Source organism: Bidens hawaiensis, unplaced genomic scaffold (assembly GCF_021521415.1).
Source record: "Bidens hawaiensis isolate Kalapana, Puna unplaced genomic scaffold, B.hawaiensis_p1.1 tig00000296_1, whole genome shotgun sequence".
Classification (NCBI taxonomy): Eukaryota; Viridiplantae; Streptophyta; class Magnoliopsida; order Asterales; family Asteraceae; genus Bidens; species Bidens hawaiensis.
This window is the reverse complement of record NW_027491024.1, coordinates 7,528,409-7,543,963: the sequence shown is the minus strand read 5'-3', so window position 1 is coordinate 7,543,963 and position 15,555 is coordinate 7,528,409. Positions and strand designations below refer to the sequence as shown.

At 37.2% G+C, this 15,555-nt stretch overlaps 1 protein-coding gene across 2 annotated transcripts; it reads right to left on the bottom strand.

Moving 5' to 3' along the window:
- Positions 1-11,942: 11,942 nt before the first annotated feature.
- LOC143619899 (uncharacterized) lies at positions 11,943-15,127 on the bottom strand. 2 transcript variants are annotated; one of them, XM_077091731.1, is made up of 3 exons: positions 13,833-15,127; positions 13,073-13,592; positions 11,943-12,985 (listed from the first exon to the last, which is right to left on the bottom strand). In XM_077091731.1, the coding sequence occupies exons 1-3, from the start codon at positions 13,875-13,877 to the stop codon at positions 12,510-12,512; spliced, it is 1,041 nt and encodes a 346-aa protein (XP_076947846.1). In that variant the 5' UTR covers positions 13,878-15,127; the 3' UTR covers positions 11,943-12,509. The 2 variants fall into 2 exon arrangements, with proteins under 2 accessions (XP_076947846.1, XP_076947838.1); XM_077091723.1 differs by having other exon boundaries at positions 13,073-15,127.
- Between the last annotated feature and the right edge of the window lie 428 nt (positions 15,128-15,555).

The following is a 15,555-nucleotide window of genomic DNA, read 5'->3' as shown; positions in this document are numbered from 1 at the left end:
ATAAGAATAATAATATTTTAAGTGGATGATCTCGTTTTAAGGAAGTCATTCAAAAATACTATCAAATCAAGTGGTGGGAAGTTTGCACCTAAATAGGAAGGTCCATATCTAATAGATTCAGAAGCAGATAAATGAGCATACTAGTTAGCAACTATGTATGGAGAGATCCTTCGATGATCATGGAATGCTATGCATCTCAAAACATATTTCATTTAAGTTGAAAAGTTATCCTTAGATAGATACCAGGTATGTGCATTATATTTATCCTTTTTCATTAATTTTCATTATATTCCATGTTTTTGTTATTACTATTCTTGAAAACAAACGTACTGACTTAAGGATTGGAGGGGTGTTAGCATGTCTAACACCCACCATCACCAAGTTTTCAAGATATCTATAACTAGTACGGGTAGTAAGGTCGACTCCACATGGAATCAATGGAAAGTGCAAGTGAAACTCATGAATTATCAAATATTAAGTTAAACGAACAGTCGATTTCAAGCAATTATGAAAGATATTTTAAAAACATACGATTACTTTTAGAACTGTAAACAATTATGGAAAAAATGATTCACTTTAGGTTCAGTAATGTGATGGCCAACTAATCACATATTCATATAAATCAATTGCGTGGTAATTACTAGATCTATTAGTTTGGTTGTGATGACAAACAATACCCTAACCGAATTATTGACACAATTGTACCCGATCTACCAAATTACCAGTTTTATATTATGAAAATCAATTAAGTTGCAATGACTAGTGATTATTAGTTCAGTGACACAAGAACCTAGTCCTAAATGTTGATGAACCTAACCAGATAAGTGATGCAGGATTCGATAATCAAAATTACAAATTGTTTAAACAATTGATTGATAAAGTAAAAAAAGATTAAATGAAAAATTAAACCAAGTTTTAATCATTAAAGCATAAAGAATCTGATCAAAGTAAGGTTACACAAAACCCTAGCCTAAAGTGAACACGAAGGTTTTTAGCCTGACATCGGCATAGCAATTAACTTGCTTATCTGATGAAAGGATGAAAGAATGTGATGAACTGATGAACCGAGAGCTTCGGGATGATGCAAAACCACTCTAGGTCTACTATCTGGCTACCGGAATTAGAAGATAGGTTAAAAAGGGGGGCGCAAAACAGATTATATCAAGTTATGGTTCTTTTTCCCGTTATAAGCCCATTCGCATAGCGTGAAGGGTCACTTCGCGTAGCGCGAAGTAAACTGACCTCATATTTAGATTTGTCTTGTCGAGAAACCTGAAATTCATATATATGGGTCCCGTAACTAATATTCTAGGCCGAGATATGTCCGTTTTACTAAAAGACACTTTCCTGGTAACCCATCTTGTTCAGATTTCACTTCGGCTTCAGGTTTCTCATCCAAACCATTCCCGGATCCTTCTTAACCATCCATATATGTTTCCCTATGCTTCCGTCTTCTCGAGGCTTGCTTAATCTTCATCTGGGTGGCTCTGAATTAGCTCGTTTAAGCTCCGAACACCTACGATCATAAAAGAACTAAGCTAATCGTGTTCTCTATATATAAACAATTAAAATACGAAATAACACATATATACACATGATTTATACCCGACCATCAGAGTGCACAAAATCTAAGGATAATTCAAGATGGTGGGATCTGTATACGTAATGGTTGCAGGCAATTTTGTTATTGTTGGTTATACTAAAGATTCAAAATTAAAATATGGCATACGTGTCACTTAGAAAATATGGCATTTACATGTCATCCAAAGTTTGCCAGGAGTCCCAAGAAAATGCGGGCTTGTCCCCGTCTAAGGAATTAACATTATCATGTTAACCAAACACTTTGACATTTACATATCACCGATGATATTTAAGTGTGGACTTGTCCCCAGGGATCCTTGATCCAAAAAGCTTTTTAATGGTTATTCTCAAGGAGCCTGAATCCAAAATCTTTCAGAAAAATACGGATCCTTAGATCCTTAATGCATTCTCAAAATAACAACATGCAGGGGACAATCATATGGATAATTACCAAAAGAACAAGATTTAAAGCCAACAAGTTCATATATAGAGATGCAAGAAAATAAAAGATGACTCGGGCTTCATCCAAAAGAGGGATCCACCCACTCAAGCCATCAGGATCCTAAGTACAAGAAAATTAATTGTCTTAAAACCCAACAAACATAAAAGAAATATTTTTGAAAGACCACGAAGGGCCTAGCCATTAAAACATCAAATGAGATGATTCAGGCTTTTGCATCAATACCCTCATCATCCTCTCCATCGATATCCTTCACCACTTCAGTATCCTCAAAACCTTCACCGTCCTTAACCCCTGAAGATATTTCAACCTTGAGAGCCACCAAGGTCCTCTCCCAAGACTTAATGTCCCAAAAAGAGATTTCCAAACCCTTAGCTACCGCTTCCTCACCCATCTTCAGCCTATCCTGGGCAGTGATAATGGCATTCTTCTTCTTAGCAACAACCACATACTCCTCTGGCCCCTGTGCATGACGAGATTCAATCTCCTTCTTCTCTCTAGCCAAAAGAGACCCTATCCGACCACAGTCATCCCTCACAGAGCCAATCTCTTTGATAAGTCGATCCATCTTCTCTCTTTCAGCTTGAGAAAGCTTCTCACCATCCAGCACATCCTTCTCCACCCCCATTACATTTCACCGTTCCCTAATAGGAAGATCGAAGATGATCTATACCATGCAACATTTTTAAAAAATGAAATATGAGTAATACAATCAAACAATCAAGGATCATGACGAGTATAAGGAAGTCAAAAAGCTTACCAAACACAGAATAACCTCCAATTTATCCCAAGATCCTTCGTTATCAAGATCCTCAAAAGAATCTTGGGCTTTTCTCTTCTTTCCCAAAGTAGGCTTAGGAGGAATATATGAAGAACTTATAGTGGCAGGTTTACAGATTGAAGGAACAATTTTTTCCCTAGTAATAATCACTCCACCCGAGGAAAGGATATTTCCAATATCATCGGCACAAAAATCAAGGATAGGTTTCGTGGATCCTGCCTAGGATCATATCAGGTCAGTTTCTTTTTTAAATATATTTGTGCACTAATGTAAATACTTAAATATCTCTCAGATCTAACTCAATCCATAACGTATTAGATTGATTAGTTTACGGATATAGTTAATTGAAATGCTCTTATATTATATATATATATATAAGTAGATGTAATTGTAATAGTAATAAGGTTAACGAAGTATTGAACGAGAGATTGGATTGACAGAGGTTCGAGGTAATATATAATCAATCCTTTAATTATGTAAGGCTACTCAACCTTATATAAACGATGGAGACCAATTCGTTACACATCCCGTAACGAATTGGCTCCATTCGTTAACTTACAACAACTTAAATGAAAAGCATAACAAATCACAGATTCGTTATACCCCCATTCGTCAACATTCCATGACGAATGGGAAACATACATAACGAATTACAACCCATTCGTTAAACATCCTTAACGAATGGATTGATACAAATAACCAACTGGCTAATTCTTTAAACATCCTTAACGAATTAACTTATACATAACGAACTACTTGTTTTTCCATAAATTCCCTTATATTAAAATAATAATAAATTACAACCGATAAGTTACAAAGACTCGAGACAACAAAATCGTGCACTAACAAACACCCATTGTCTTGAACTCTTTGTCTTTAATTACATGAAGCCCTTTGTTTGCCAATATCGACAACTATGAATCCAGAACTCGTGACATACACGTACGAAACACTGGAACTGCATAGCTCGGTTGTAGTCTTCTTGGCGCTCGGTCAAAGTCTTGTTCACGAACAGCACGTCATTGTCTGTTTTGGATTAGCTAACGAGCCACATCGGGTCGATAACTCTAATAAAACTGGTCTTCAAGCCTTTACCCAGTACAATGACGGCCTCGCCGGTACGATTATCATAGTACCATCGATTAAACGTTAGGTGAAGATTTTGTGGGAATGTCTTCACCGGTACATCTTTCATCGTTTTTGGCAGTTTAACCTTAAGCACGAGTTTTCTCCAACACGTACGAGGATCAATCTCGTCAATACATTTACGGGTTGGAACTTGTGGCTTACAGAACTTGAAACCACAGTTTACCTCGAAGAGAAAATGTTGATGAAACCATTCTGCTCGATGATTTCCATCGCGATTGATAAATGATCGACTCGCGAGAATACGAACATCCCATCGCGGTAGTGAGAGAACTTCAGTGATGTGCTGATAATACTGTACGTCGTTCTCCCACTTGACAATACAAACGTTTAACTCAGAATCGTATAACCAGGAAACGATGTCACCTTTCACAGTCGACATGACTTTGAATGTTGTCTTCTGATTTGCTTTGGCGCGTGCGACAACGTCCAGTTCTTGTTCGCAGTCAACGTATCGATATGCCTCAATACTCTTAGAGCCTTCTTGCTCCTGTACTCAAACCAACCCCGAATATCATCCTCAGTCAGATCAGCAATTCGTTCAGACATCTTGGCTTTATTCTTCGATATCTTCTCCAAATGATCTTCAGCAGCTTTGACATTTTCTTCAGTAAAAGTAGGAACACCTTGAACAACATTTGAACGTTGATATAGATCGGGGTATTCCTCTGCTGTCACATCTTCAACCTCAATCTCCTCGTCTTTGTAAATAAACAACGTATTCCCATGGGGAATAGTCGTATCCAATAAGATTTCCTCATCGTTCATCACCTCAACGTCCTCCTCAGCTTCCAAAGCATCCATTTCTTCATCGTTTAGTCCAAGAAATAATGAAATCTGTTTGCACATTAGGGACCGATCAACGAACTGACCTTCTTCAATTTCATCAGCATTTACTATACTTCTCACCACCCCCGCATTATCCACAAACAGACGGTGTTGGCCTTGATCGACTCGATAGGTTGTTCATTGGTCGAGTCATGATAAACCATCAACTATTAATCAATGTTACCACCACCACTGAAACCAGCACCCGAGGATGAGCCGTGAGCTTGTTTCGGCTCACTTCCTCCAGTGCCTGGAGCGTCAGGATCTTCATCATCATTCTTCAACTTTTTAAGTTCATCATCTTTGCACGTAAGCTGAAGGATGGGATCCTCATGTTTCTTGATTTCAACCCCCTAAGCCATGACAATCTCATGGAGGGCTTTCGTTTCCTTCTGACAAAAGGAAACATATCCCATCAGATCACGTTGATTGTTCATTAACTGCTCTTGAGCTTGTCTATCAGCCGCCATTTGATTCTCATATAAGTGAATCAAACTCAAGAGTATGTCCATCTGATGGGTTTGAGGCATAGCATGAACGGTAGGATGAACTGGCTGGATTGGACCTTGAGGACGTGTAATTCTGATATAATGCTAAATATTTATATTTCCCGTGTATATTTTATCTAATATTTTATTAGTTTTTGTTCGGTTTTAGTCGAGATTTGTATACTACTAACGTTTTTATGTTTTGTAGGTTCCGGGATTTGATCGTGATTAAAAAGGGCGAAAAACGAGCTAAAACGAGCCGAAACGGAGATCTGGAACGCGTCAGGAAGAACCAGAGCAGAGAACCGGTCAGACCGGGCCGGTCTGACCGGCCCCCATAGAAGAGCACGGCACGCCGCGCCAAGGGGAAAGGCCAAAAGCCCTAGGCGCGGCGCCTAGGCACAACTGGGCTAAAATTATTTCGTTTTTGCTTATTGTCGGGCCTTTGTTTTCGCTATTTAAACACCTTTAACTTAAACCTGACACAACCTTAAGCCACCAGCCGATTTTGAGAGAATTATTAAGGGTTTGAAGGTGATTTGAAGCTAGGAAACAAGGAGGATCAAGAGTTCTTTCATCCGGATGTTCAAGGATCAATCGCAAAGGGTTTTATCGCTCTAACTTTGGTTCCTTGTTCATTATTTGTCATGTCTTTCCTCTTTGTTTTTAATACTTGTTTAGGATTGTTTTTAATAATGATTCTAGGCTAGACTTCATGTCTACCTAGGTTTGATGAACATTTCTTCGACATGATTCTTTCTTTGGATATTGTTTTGATTATGGATTTTGTTATTTAGTAGTAAAGACTTGATTTTGCTTTCATGATGCGTATAAGTATTTATTATCTTGATTGATTATTAACTATTGCTTCTCATAGATGTTTTATCTTTTGATTGTGTTATTTAGATTTAGGGTTTATGTTTAATCATTACTTGGTGTTTTGATTATTATGGTTGAATAGGCCTATTAGATCATAGAAGCTTGTTAATTGTTGGTTAGGGTTTTAAATGCTTTGCTAAATTCCAATAGCTGTAAGGTGAGGAGTTGTTCATGTGTCTTGGTCAATTGCATGCTAGGATAGTTAGTGACAATATTCTTGCTTATTGTGTTGATCCATGTTCATGATATCATGTTAGCTTATCAAGTTATCTAGGGTTTAGTGTTTCGTAAGATTGCTTGCTTTAGATACTATTAATTAACCCTAATTGATAACTTTGCGGAAATCAATAATACTGATTGCTTAGTAATCTAATAATTGTTTTTTGGGATTTCATTTGATTCAGTCAAAGGTCCTTAGGGTTTGTTAGATGAATACGTTTATAAATCAGTTTCCATAATCATGTTATTTGTCCATTTCATGATGATTGTTGATGCATGGGATTCTTACCTAGGTAGATTCCTTCTCTTATTGGTTCCAATCTTGTGTTTGATTTCTTGTTTCTCGTTTACTTGTTTATTTGTTTCTTAGTTTAATATTAGTTTTAAAATCCCCCTTAAAACATTAATAATAAATAGTCGTGTCGTAAGTCGAGTCTAATTAGTTGATTAACGTAATTTATAGAGTTCTGTGGGTTCGATATTCCGGACTTACATAGCTTTAATACTGTTGACCGGTTCACTTGCCGGTGTATTGTTTAGTTGAGTCTTAGGTCTAGTTTTTATTACTTGTTTAATTTAGTTAATATTTATTGACTGTTTTTAGCACATCAAATTCTAATAAACGAGACGTCTAATGGATGATTAGGCCTCATAGTCGGTGTCGGAGAAATAACCGAAGTAGCAGCAGTAGGCCTTGGCATCTCTGATAATACGGATTGAGGAATCATGCCAAGCCTTGGATCAGTAGCAAGTGTGTCGTCAAAGTAAGTACCGGGGTGCTAGTAGTAACCGGCACCGCCGATCTTTGAAGAGCGAACGACCTTGGTTCTTGTGGCCCAAAAGACACACCTGAACCCTGAGATATACGACATCTGGGCAGTTCATCACGAGCCACCGCCTTCCCCTTACGCTTTCGTTGAGCAGCTTGAGAACTTGCTGCCTCAACGTCAGCACATCGTTGATCACCATCACCACCATCATCTCTATCATCACCACCTTCGTTCCCACCCGGTCCCTCTTCACGTTCGGAATCTGAATCATCGTGGATCTAACGATCATTAAAAGAACATTCATACACCGGGTTTGACAAATGACCAATCAAGCGTTTGGTCCTCAGCGGGTCCTGCCTTACGGCTTCATCCTCTTTACCGTGTCAGCAGTCATATGCTCCATCTTCAGCACGTCATTCTCCAACGTTTGATCAATTACCAAATCAGGAATAAGATCCTGAATGATCAGCTGTATGAAACGTGGATACGTAAGGAATTTACCTCGTCGATTCTTGACTAGGTTATTTTCTTGAGATGACTGAAGATCATCTCAGAGAAATTAAATGGTTTGTTCAAAATCAGAGCTACGAATGCCGATTGTAACATGATCTAGCACTCGCCGTATCCACCCTTGTGTCCACCAAGGCAATGAATTAGCACGTGGAGTAGATACTTGTACGTGGAGCACAAGTTAGCCTTGTTATACATGGAACGATCAAGGTCACCAGCGTAGAGCACACAACAGAACAAACCTCAGATCAAATTCACAAGGGTTGTCCATGTTATCAAAAAAACGCAACACCCGTCTGATAACCCTGGGTGTGATAACAAAAGGCGTCTTGTTGACTTCAACAACGATTTGTTTCTCGGACTCAAGATACCGAGCCAAATTCCAAAACGGTCGTACGATAATGAAGTGGACTTGCGGATTAGCAGTAACGGCATAGCCTATACGAGATCGTCATATAAAACCTATCATATCCCTGAATATATCCTCGTCAGCAAAGTTCTCCGCAACAAAAGCACAAATGTTATCGTCGTATAGATCAGTCATCAATTTTGACGTTTTTGATCGCGTTATGATCGTGAGTACCTTAGGTATCTTAATTTATGATCAAAACTGGATTTAATGATGATCAATAATTCTTGAAATCTTTGGCAGAGGTTCTCTTAGGTTAGCACGAAAAACAAGATGAACGAATGAGACGATTCGTCTTATTCCTGTTCATTACATATGACGAAATGGCACATTCTTCTAGACAACGAATTAGTTAATTCTTTAATTCAAAATTAATGAATGGGCTAGTTTGTTATTTCAATACGTTAACATTCATAACAGATTAACTTAAGTTCGTGCTTCATTCATTATCAACAAATGAAGAATGAGGTCATTCGTTACAAAGTTACGGAAGCGAATTAAGGAAAAACGAATTGGGTTAATTCGTTATCAAAATGACCCTCATTCGTTATCCAAACAGATAACGAATGGACAATAAATTAAATTTTAAAATTTAAATCTTTTTCAATTTAAAAACTAAAAGAATTAAATAATGAATTAAATAATGCATTGAAACCCATGCCCTGATGAACTTTACCTTACGAATCTTACCCGACATAGTAAGATGCAATACCTTAACGTGTTTTACACTTAAAAACACATAACTTAAAAATAACTTAAAGAGAATGAAATAATATATAAAGAATAAATAAAATAAGAAAAATAAAAATAATAAAATCTTTTTGGTATTTTTTTTTCAAATATTTACCTTTAAGCCTGAAAAACAAAAATAAAAAATAGAGGATAAGATATTTTTGTATTTTTGTAAATTTTATGAAAGCATATGAATATTTATGCATATGAATAACTAGATGATTACGCCGCATAAAGACACACAGTGTCTAGAATCCGAATGCTTTTTATTTGCTTTGTTATTTTTGGTGGTCATACAAATATAAGGCTTGAGTATTGATGTAGATGTCGTGCTCTGATCAAAAACAAGTATTTATGATGCTTAAATACCTATAACTAGTACGGGTAAGTAACGTCGTCTCCACGGGGAATCAGTGGAAAGTGCAAGTAAAGTTCATTATTATTAATTATAATTCTAGGCGGACAGTCGATGTCAAGCAGTTGGTAAAGATGATTATAAGAACACACGATTACTTGGAAAAGTTTGTAAACAATTATGAGAGAAAGATTCACTTCAGGTTCAGGTAAAGTGATAACCGACTAATCACAGATTCTTTAAGATTAATTGCGCAGTAATTACTAAACCTAACAGTTGGGTTGTGAGGACAAACGATACCCTAACCGAATTGTTGACACAACTGAACTCCGGTTTACCCAATTACCAGTTTAAAATATGAAAATCAGTTATAAGCAATGACTAACGATTATTGGTTCAATGACATACGAGCTAACCCTACATGTGATGAACACAACCAGAAAAGTGATGCAAAGTTTGACAATCAAAATCATAAACTGTTTAAACAATCAATTCATAATGTAAAACAAGATTAAAAACAATCAATCCAGTTCATAAGCATTCAAAACATAGAATCTGATCAAAGTTAGTTTACACAAAACCCTAGCCTAAAGTGAATACAATGGTTTTAGCCTGACATCGGCATCACGAAGGATTCGCTTATCTGATGAGAGGATGAAAGCATGCGATGAACGAACGAACCGGAGGCTTCGGGATGATGCAAAATCGTCCCAGGGCTTGTACTTGGTTGAAGGAATGAAGGATATCTCGAATGGGGGCTGAAAACTCAATATAATAGAGTTGGGTTTTAATTTCCCGTCTGGAGGACTTTAAAGCGTCTCTAAAGTCCAGGGGGTGAGACTTTAGCGCGTCTCTAAAGTCTACTTTCCTGATGCGAGTCTTTAGAGTATCTCTAAACTCCCTTAGCGCTGTGCTAAGGGTGTCTGACAGAATTTTCTTCATTTTCTTCATTTATTTTGCATCGGAAAGCTTGCCAATCATTATAAGTCTTTTACATCTTCGTTCCAAGCCCGTAACTCATCCCGATAAGTGTCCTTAACATCAAGTATCCTGAAACACATAAACACGCTTGAAGTACCAAAGTTCACATAATATTTAAACTAAGAGTAAAGAAATAATATAATAATATACACGACTTTTGCCCGACCATCACATCCCCACACTTATCTTTTGGTTGTCCTCAAGCAAACTCTCATGCAACACATACACCTCGATCGATATTTCATAAATTATCACGATTAATACTAGTGAGGTATAAGGTCACACCCAATTCCTAAGAACTGACACTGCCAAGGTTGATAACCCACCAAATAATTTAACGTTACAATTTAAAACTATGGAACCGTCCAAACGAGTGTACTTTGTTTCCGGTTAAGGTACACATTGTCACACCCCTTATAATATAACATCTCTCCTCTCGGTTTAATATCTGGACTAGCAAAAGATGTGCTAGTATCACTCTGCTCTCAGTATCACTCATAAGCAAATATTCATCCATAAAACTGCTTTGACACAAATGCAAATCTAGAGGTCTTAAAAGGGTTGTAACGGGGCCAGGTGTAAGGGTATGGAAGGGAATTTTTGAAGTAGCTCAGACGATCTGATCCGACTTATTACAAAACAACTAGATAAACAATGACTTAATTTATTCCAACGACTAAACAACTAAACAAACTCACTGACTTTCATTTACAACCAATACTGAATAGAACGTTAACTCTTTTTGAGAGCTTTTCTTTGATTTTTTTTTCTTTCTTTTTTTTTCTTTCTTTTTTTTTTCTAAATAAACGAACTACTGAATACATAACTGAATATACACAGACATATTTTTTTGCTTTTTCCTCAATTTTTTTTGATAAAGCATAATAACGTAATGCTTAATACTGGAACAAATACAAATACAAAATAAAAAAAACAAATACAATTACAAATAAACCTAGTAAGCCGGATCGTCTCGTAACATAATGTCGGGGTTAACCAAATGAAAAATAAGTCAAAGAAAGGTTTTCTAGGGGACCCAACCCCCCGCCCCTCTCATTAACCATCCTCGTATGTATAATGTATGAGGCCCCAACCCCCCAGTACCCACACTCTCGCTCATCCAGACGAGGCTTAACCTAATTGCCTCTATCACTTTTGCATTCATGCCAACTACGATCCCGTAATTCATGAACATCAATGAAAGCACTTAAATGACATGTGTGTACTATATATTATATGTGTATTATATATATTTGGGTCAACTCACACACGTACCGGAGGAATAGGGCTGACGATATAAACATGTGTACTTGTCCCCATGGCTCGTTATCCCCGCCTAAACGATCCCATTTTCAATTTTTCTTTTTGAAAACATTTGCATGGGATCGAGAGGCTTAAAAACTGACCATGACCAAAGACCTCTACTTGGCATTAATAATAGCAATAAATTATTTACAATTCCGGCTTTTGCGCACAATCAAGGCACTATAAGGCAAAAATTTTAATTTCCCCCATCCCCACACTTGAGGTTGACATTGTCCTCAATGTTTAGAATTTAGCCTTAAAAATATATTATTGAGGACGGGGTTAAAATTTTACTGATTATAAATTTTAAAACCGGGCTTAATGTGATGGTCCTAAAAATTATACAACTATACAATTACACTTTTAACAATAAAACTAATAAAACAAAGAAAACTATGAAAACGAAATCACCTGATATAGGTAACTCGTGTGCACTCGTGCTTGCTCCATATGAACATGTCTCCTTAACTCACTCAACAATATATGAAAACTCTCACACGTGTAGAAGCATGCTTCTCACAACTGTTAGGATAGGTCTTTTAAACCGTTTGCAAAACCGTTAATTTTAATTACCAAGTCAAGTTATATAAATTTCATAATTAAACTTGTTAAACTAGTAAAAGTGTTAAAAGACCTAACTCACTTTCATAGGAATCACGATTGCATTTAGCATATGCAACAAGCCCTTTAAACCCCACGGTAGCCCGGGTGGACGAGTAAGGTCTCGTGAGGGTTTATAATGAACTACACCTACAAAGTTCAAATATAAAAAAAATATACACGAACCTAAATCAACTGTAGCAAAAGGAACATGAAAGCACGTCGGATATCCGAAACCTCGTAAGTTAAAATTCTTTCACCGAAACACTATAAAACTCCACCTTTTCTGTGTGGCATCCCCACACTTGAATTTTGCTACAGTGGTACGCTTGAAATAAAATGGTTAAACAAACTAAAAAAATAAAATAAAATAAAATACAAATTGAAAATAAAATCCAGGTTGCCTCCCGATTAGCGCTAAGTTTTTGTTATGGTCTTCAGCCAGACCGTTACCTGGTATGACGTTTAAGGTGGTCTAAGCGGACACTTCCCTACCGAATTCCCTATAAAAGCTCGGTAGTTGACACATCTCGGCTCCGCTTCTTCCTTCATGTTCAAGATGTCTAATAAAAAATTATGAGTCGATGTGAATGAACATTTACCTTCAACGTTTCCCACATATGCCTGGTAATTCACACATCGAGCCCGCACCCTCTTTCTTGAGATTAATACACTAGGATTCGATCGTGGTCGAACCGAACATTTTCCCACCGAATTTCCCGTGTATGCTCGGTAATTAAAATTTTGTGCCCATACCTTCTTCTCTGTGGTGGACATGTGTGCAAAGTGAATACAAGGCCACTTCACCATATTTTGTTCAAGGTCTTCCAAACTCACTTTCCTCTTCTTTGAACTTGCACCATCACCCCAATATTCATTTATATGCGTGACCAAAATGGGAGAACGATTGAGATTCACCTGGGTTACTTCAGTCACCGGTTCTTTAAAGGTTACTATGTTTTCAATTAGGTCTAAACATTCAACTTCATGCCCCAAAAGATCCGAACTCTCCCCCTTTCTATCCTCACCATCAACCATAACTAACACATTCATTGGCTCTTCGGTAACTAAAGGAATTGGTGTGGTATTATTCTCCAAAACCAAATCCTCAAATTCATTCTCTGAAAGATCAAGAGCCTCTTCTATCACTTCCTCATCAACCATGGCACCACTAGCCAACTTTTCTTGTTCTCGTTCAATTTGAGCCACCTCTTCTAATAGTTGACTCACCAGTTTATCATGTGCGTCATTAAACGTCTCCTGGAGTTCTAACCTCTGATTTAAAGCCTGATTGTGAGCTTCTTGATCTCTCTTCATCTCCTTTAGAAAATCCATAACATCTTTCCAAGACACTTCTTTGTTACACGAAGAATCTTCTTGATCTTGTTGATAATTTCTTTGATATGTACCACCATGATTATAATGTTGAGGGACTTCCTCGTATATTGGTTGAGGATGTTCATGGTAGTAGTAGTAATCCTCCTCTTGATAACTTACAAAACTTGGCGTATCGGACCCTTCACTATCATACTCCAAATCATCCTCAAACTGGTAACAATTAATTCTCTTCTGAGATTGAGAATTGCTTTGATACGAGCTTTCATGGTTACCTGTTGTTGACCCATAATAACCCATATAATCAGATTGAGGTGATGAATAATTTTGGTACCGCATGTTGCGACCCTGCTGCTTGAAGCTCCTTTGGTTATCTAACTTGTAGAAGCCTTGAGAGTTTGGTGAAGGTGGGCCATGATATGAATGTGTACGGTATGAGTCATCGTCCTCCACAGCCTTACATCCTTCATGTGGGTCAAAGACCCAACTCCACGTCATCCTGAGTTACCTGCACACATGAAACACACAAATACCAAACGTAAAACTGACAAAAATAAAATAAAACTAAAAGTAAACAAAACACTAAACTAGCACTTTGCGCGTTGATTCCCCGGCAGCGGCGCCATTTTGATGTAGATGTGATGCTCTAATCAAAAACAAGTATTTTTGATGCTTAAATAACTATAACTAGTACGGGTAAGTAAGGTCGTCTCCACAGGGAATCAGTGGAAAGTGCAAGTAAAGTTCATTATTATTAATTATAATTCTAGGCGGACAGTCGATGTCAAGCAGTTGGTAAAGATGATTATAAGAACACACGATTACTTGGAAAAGTTTGTAAACAATTATGAGAGAAAGATTCACTTCAGGTTCAGGTAAAGTGATAACCGACTAATCACAGATTCTTTAAGATTAATTGCGCAGTAATTACTAAACCTAACAGTTGGGTTGTGAGGACAAACGATACCCTAACCGAATTGTTGACACAACTGAACTCCGGTTTACCCAATTACCAGTTTAAAATATGAAAATTAGTTATAAGCAATGACTAACGATTATTGGTTCAATGACATAAGAGCTAACCCTACATGTGATGAATACAACCAGAAAAGTGATGCAAAGTTTGACAATCAAAATCATAAACTGTTTAAACAATCAATTCGTAATGTAAAACAAGATTAAAAATAATCAATCCAGTTCATAAGCATTCAAAACATAGAATCTGATTAAAGTTAGTTTACACAAAACCCTAGCCTAAAGTGAATACAATGGTTTTAGCCTGACATCGGCATCACGAAGGATTCACTTATATGATGAGAGGATGAAAGCATGCGATGAACGACGAACCGGAGGCTTCGGGATGATGCAAAATCGTCCTGGGGCTTGTACTTGGTTGAAGGAATGAAGGATATCTCGAATGGGGGCTGAAAACTCAATATAATAGAGTTAGGTTTTAATTTCCCGTCTGGAGGACTTTAGAGGGTCTCTAAAGTCCAGGGGGTGAGACTTTAGCGCGTCTCTAAAGTCTATTTTCCTTATGTGAGTCTTTAGAGTATCTCTAAACTCCCTTAGCGCCGGGCTAAGGGTGTCTGAAAGAATTTTCTTCATTTATTTTGCATCGGAAAGCTTGCCAATCATTATGAGTCTTCTACATCTTCGTTCCAAGCCCGTAACTCATCCCGATAAGTGTCTTTAACGTCAAGTATCCTGAAACACATAAACACGCTTGAAGTACCAAAGTTCACATAATATTTAAACTAAGAGTAAACAAATAATATAATAATATACACGAATTTTGCCCGACCATCAAGTATGATAGGCTATTACATTTCTTCCTTCATTACCGAGATTTTTGGTAGAGACTAACACCATCAAGTTTGTTTAAGACCTATCAATGCACCAATGCAATTAAGAACTCAGCCTTTTAAAGCATATTTCTTTCAGGATATGGGAACAGATGATCAATGTACTATCATTTTCTCTTTTTGCTTCAAAACTCAATTTTGAGGAGCATAATAATAAATTCAATCGCTCCAGTCACTTTTAGTCTATAGATTAATGGCTATCCTATAAATCTACAAGTAGATAACATGAACAAAACATGCAAACATGTTCCACAAACTTAAATAACCGACATAATTTTCAGCGAGGGAATTAAATAAAAACGCACAACAGT